This window comes from Austrofundulus limnaeus, unplaced genomic scaffold (genome assembly GCF_001266775.1).
Source record: "Austrofundulus limnaeus strain Quisiro unplaced genomic scaffold, Austrofundulus_limnaeus-1.0 Scaffold0, whole genome shotgun sequence".
In the NCBI taxonomy this organism is placed as follows: domain Eukaryota; kingdom Metazoa; phylum Chordata; class Actinopteri; order Cyprinodontiformes; family Rivulidae; genus Austrofundulus; species Austrofundulus limnaeus.
Genome location: NW_013952402.1, coordinates 10492777 through 10498321, shown reverse-complemented (window position 1 = coordinate 10498321; position 5545 = coordinate 10492777). Strand labels below are relative to the sequence as shown.

The following is a 5545-nucleotide window of genomic DNA, read 5'->3' as shown; positions in this document are numbered from 1 at the left end:
CACACACACACACACACACACACACACACACACACACACACACACACACACAGTGAATTGGGGGCAGGCAGACCGTCAGCCATGGAGGGGTGGGGGACGGGATGCAGGCGGACCGTCGGCTGCAGCACATCAGGAGGAAATGAGGACGGCAGAAGAGTGGGTTTGAAGTGGATATTTAATGTTATTGTTTTTTTAACGTCCTACAGACTTCGACATGTTAAATAAAGTTTAAACAGAGTTTTAGAAAAATCTGTAAAACATGAAAAAAATCCATGAGATTGCTCTATACGTCCCTGTACCTGCAAAATGATGGAAAATCTCTGTAAATTACGGACAATCCATCCAACTTGACATGCATGCACCAAAACAAACTGTAGGTGTGTCTCTGGTGCATTTCAGATTAAAACATCTTCATTCAGTGAAGTTTCTTACAGTAGGTAGAGTATTCAGAAATTTTACTAACAGTAGCGATACTTCATAATAATATTACGTGTATGGAACATTTTATTCAAAGCGTTACTCTGTGTAAATATAATTTTTTACATTTTTAAATTTTATTTTTAATTTATTAATTTTTTTACTAATGTATATTGCATTAGCTTCAGAGCTAATTTAGTAAACATCCCGTTTGATTGTCAACTCATATATTGTGCTGAGCAGAGAAACTAATACAAAAAATAACTTTATCACACATTAGTGATTTTTAGCCTTGACTCTGTTTTAGTCTCAGCTGTAACCTGCCAACATCATCATCATCATCATCATTCCCAAAATGCATCATGTCAGTAACAAAATGGCGACGTGCTTAAATGAAAATTGTAATAAACACATAAAACTAATTAGGATTTTTCTTGTGCCACAAACAACTTTTAGTAGAATATTGAAAAAAACACATAAAGGCTAACATACAAATGGTCAGTGATGCCTTTAACGAGCAGTTGTGATCTTAGCTTTGTTATTTTAGTAGGTTGTCTTGTCATATATGCTCTTTTCTCTCCTTTCCTTTCTGGGATTAAACAGAATCTTGAAGTTGAAGACAAAGATGCTTTGGATTTAACACAAGAGCTTAAAGAGCTGCCACTCTAAATAAGCAAAACAAAAACACATTTGATCAATATTTCTTTTTCCTTTGTATAAAATCTGTACCATGATCTCAAAACCAAGATATGTACCAAGTCATTATTTATGTGTACTGTTACATGCGGTTTTGACTGACATTTATTCCTGCAACAGTAAAATGATTTGTAAAGATTAAACTTAGAAAATTAACAGTTTATTCTTATAAAACTGTGCTCGCTAACTTAAACACCTGACAGACACAAATTGTCTGTTTGAATTAGCTGCTAGTCCTGCTCTCACTCACACAGTTTCCTCTAAGATGCAAATTGTTCAATGGTTTCCCCTCACATGTAAATGACAGTAACATTTATGTAATGTGCTTTTTTTTTTCTAACTTTAGGTTGGGAAAGATGATCTAGAGATGACTAAGACCCCCCAAGTGAACTCCAAAGCTCAGCTGAATCACCCCTTGGTGAACCAGTACAGTCTGACTCTGGGTCAGGACCTGGGCCAACATGACACCAAGTCTCTCATCAAGTGTGTGGAAACGCTGTCGTTCATAGTCCGCGACGCCGCCCACGTCACACCCGACAACTTTGAGCTGTGCGTCAGAGCCATACGAGTGTTTGTGGAGGCCAGCCTCAACGGAGGTGAGAAAAACAGACAAATGACCAAAACATAAAAGTCTCTCTGATTGGTTAATTAATAGCAAATCTGATCTCTCTTCCTGCTTTGTGTCTATACCTTTCCACCTGGCCGAGGGTTTCTCCTCCTTTCTCTTTCTTTGTCTGCCTTTCATACGTCTTTTCTTTCTTTCATTTCTTTATTTATCTCACCTTGTGCTGTTTGTGACCTGCAGTAAGATGAGGATTAGCATTGGGAGATGGCAGCGCTGCACTTGTTCTTTCATGTGCAGCTATTCATTTCCTCACAGAGCTTCAGGCTGTTGGAGCTGAGCTGTCAACAAAGCTTTACACGGTCAAACAAAAGCAACGGCCCCATCAAAGTTGAGGCACRGCACTAATCTTTCCGAGATACTAATAGAAAGTGGAAAAGCTGTTATTACTCTTATGCTTTTGTGGTTGGACTAAATGTTTTTGTTAAGACTGGACAGTTTGGGAAGTGTGCTTGTTCTGATCATCAGACTATCTGCCTTGTAATTAGATTTTGACAGGCAACATTTGACACAGTGTATAGTACCACCCARCAGAGGGAAGAATGGGAAAACGTCACCACCGTGCTTTGTTCTTTTACTGAGCAGTTTCAGTAGGTACACTTCTAATTGTCCCAATTTGTTTCCTCAGGTTACAGGAACCACGATAAGAAGAAGAGCCACAAGTATGACCCCTCCAAGTCCCGGCTGAGGAAGAAGGCAGGAGGGAGGGAGAAGGACACCGGAGGTAGCACAAGACGAGGTGGAAACAGAGCATCMAGCCAGCGACCGTCACGTTCCCACAGTGATGACGAGGAGGATGAGGGCGTCCCAGCCAGCTATCATACTGTGTCATTACAGGTTAGTCAGGACGTAAGTACCGCAACCCTCTTTACCCTTCTACCTTTTATTGATTCAGTCTCAGATGTCCCACCATGTTCACTGCAGGGTTTAAGGTCTAAAGACAGCTGGCAGTTTGTGCCRTTTATGTAATGATGATGTTGGGTTAGAGGTAGAAAATGTACAGCCTAAGGGTTTGAGAGGTTTTGGCAAAGGTAGGTTTGTGGTGTCTAGAAGGATGTCTGGGTTAGAGGATCTCGTGAGACTGAAGCCTAGTTTATCTCACCTGGTCCACAAAGTAAGAAAGTGTTGCTTAAATTATTGAAGAATGTTGATGCTGGTTCTGATGTCAGAACATACAGAGGATCACAGTTTGCTGTGAATGATGCTGCACAGCTAGGGTGTTCGTTAGGATCCAGCAGTCAAACAACAGGGATGACCTATCACTCTGATGCATCACGGAAAGAAGAGAAGTCCATGTAGACAGTGTGGTTCTTTGGACAAYGTTATGTTGGGAAATCCTTGGTCTTTTGACATGGATCAAACACTATTGCTGACAAAGTCCTCCAAACACTTAATAGAAACTGTGAAATGATTGAAAAATGGTTTGAGGTGTTTGTTTGGCCTCTAAAGTCTCCAGAGCTCAGTCCAATCAAGCATCCAGGTCTCTGCCCTGTTCCGTGGGAGTTCCGCATGGTAGCACACTGGGCCCATTGCTTTTCCTATTATGCATAAATGACCTTCCAAAAATATTGAAGTATTCAAATATTTTAATGTACGCTGATGATACTGTTCTTTTTTTGTCTGATTTCAATATTGAATCTATTAATAGTCAGTTACAAGCAGATCTTCAGACATTTCATGGTTGCTTCAAGATAATCTTTTGTCAATTAATGTTAAAAAACTGTGTGCATGTATTTTTCCTCACCCAGGAGACATTTCAGTATAACAAATCAACTCACTTTTCTAAACAAACCCCTTGATATTGTCACTACCTACAAATATCTTGGAATTACTTTGGATTCTCATTTGACTTATCGTGATCATGTACAAGTCTTAACCACTAAGTTGAAACAGAAATTATACATTTATTCAAAAATTAGATCCAATCTGACATCTTCTGTTTCAAATATCTATCTTCATGCCATTATACTCTCAACCATGTTGTACTGTTTACCTGTTTGGTCTCTTACAACAAATGAAATCTTAGAACCCATAGTTAGGCTCTACAACAGGGCCTACAAAATTCATAAAAAACTTCCTGGTTGGACTCATCACTGTACAGTTCTTTCATTGTCTGATGCCTTGACTTTTCAGAATTATGTTTTGTATAGTGGTATTAATTTATATTTTCAGATCTTCCAAGGTGCCAATTATGGAACTCTCTGTGCATTGCTGCCCAAATCAAATTCTGGAAGTGGTCATTCAACTAGATCTGTTACAAAAGGACAACTGATATTACCAACTTTTAAAAACTGTTACGGCCAGAGGTCTTTCTTCTATGTTTATACTAAAGCATGGAATGACATTCCTCAAAACATAAAGTCCATTTCAAAACTACAGCCCTTTAAGAAGAATCTTGTCTGCCATCTGCTGGACACTTTTTGTTGTGTTCATATTTAGACGTCCTATTTTGGAAATGCTGCCTTTTTGAAATTTGGTATGCTTGTTTGTCTTTGTGTCTATGGTGTATAATGATGTGATTGTGATGCTGTAATTCTGAGTGTTTTATGTGCTGCAGAACAGGAACCTGCTGTAAAACAGCAATTATGCTGAGTCAGGCTTGATTTTTAATAATCTTTTCCTGTTAAATAAATAAATCAAATCAAAAATCAAATCAATCTGTGGGACATTCTGGACAGACGAGTCCAGTTAATGGAAGATCACCTCACAGCTGCTGCTAACAGCAGACATTTAGAAGTTTATTGGAGTTCTAAGATGAAGGATTTGGGTTGTTTTAGATACAAAAGGAGGACACAAAAGCCATCAAACAGTATCTGGAACTACTTTGTTATTATCAGTTTKCTGGAGCATATCCCAAAAAACAAAATCGTGGCCATGATGTCATGACTGGATGTTGTGGGTTGAGAGGATTGAACAAAAGTGTTTTTTTAAGACGAGGTTTTTACTGAGGTTTAGCATTTGTTGTATGCTGTCTGTATATTCCTAAATGTCTGAGTGTTTCTTCCTTCCTGTTGTTTCTGTAAATTGATCCAACCTGAAAGTCCAAATCTGTTTTCACATCAAATTCATTTATTTGCTTGATTTCATCTGAGCCATCTCAGCACACTGAGCTCTTAAACAAATCATGTTAATGTTGACTCTGTGCCCTGCACAGCTGTTGGACCTGATGCACACCCTGCACACCCGGGCAGCCAGCATCTACAGCTCCTGGGCAGAGGAGCAGCGTCACCTAGAGGCCTCTGGGAAGAGGATCGAAGCTGACTCCCAGACTCTGTGGACCAGTTGTTGGTGCCCGCTGCTGCAAGGTGGGTCATCAAACATCATAACTCATGGCACATTCAAGTAATTAATATAAAAATATGTTGAAATGATGTTTTAAGAACTGTGACYAGATCTGTGCTGACTGCTTCTCTTCTGGGATTGGTTTCTCCTCTCCAGGTATTGCTTGGCTGTGCTGCGATGCCAGGCGRCAGGTCCGCATGCAGGCCCTCACCTACCTCCAGAGAGCGCTGCTGGTCCACGACCTGCAGACTCTTGATGCAGCTGAGTGGGAGTCTTGTTTCAACAAGGTACGGAGAGGGCTGACCCACACARCTGGATATTAGAAACACATTTGTATTGTTATACAGTCTGTGTACGTTTTGGTCATTCGATTTTTGTTTTTTACTTTAGTTTATTCAGTTTATTTCATTCATAAAAATAAAATCTATATACAGTAAAATAAAAGTAAAAAGTAAATCATGCAGAGTGAAGAAAAAATCTTTGATTATTAAAAAAAATAATTCAACCAACTGTAAGAAATACGTGTTT

General features: G+C 39.3%; 1 protein-coding gene across 4 annotated transcripts in view; it reads left to right on the top strand.

The window, feature by feature from the left end:
* The window catches only part of gbf1 (golgi brefeldin A resistant guanine nucleotide exchange factor 1), a gene marked incomplete in the record, with an annotated part of 85399 nt that overhangs the window by 73546 nt on the left and 6308 nt on the right, over positions 1-5545 (top strand). For 2 of the 4 annotated variants that reach the window (XM_014002746.1, XM_014002757.1), the window contains 4 exon segments: positions 1460-1709; positions 2364-2584; positions 4890-5040; positions 5174-5304. In XM_014002746.1, coding sequence (XP_013858200.1) covers positions 1460-1709; positions 2364-2584; positions 4890-5040; positions 5174-5304 — 753 coding nt within the window. 4 annotated transcript variants of the gene reach the window in all.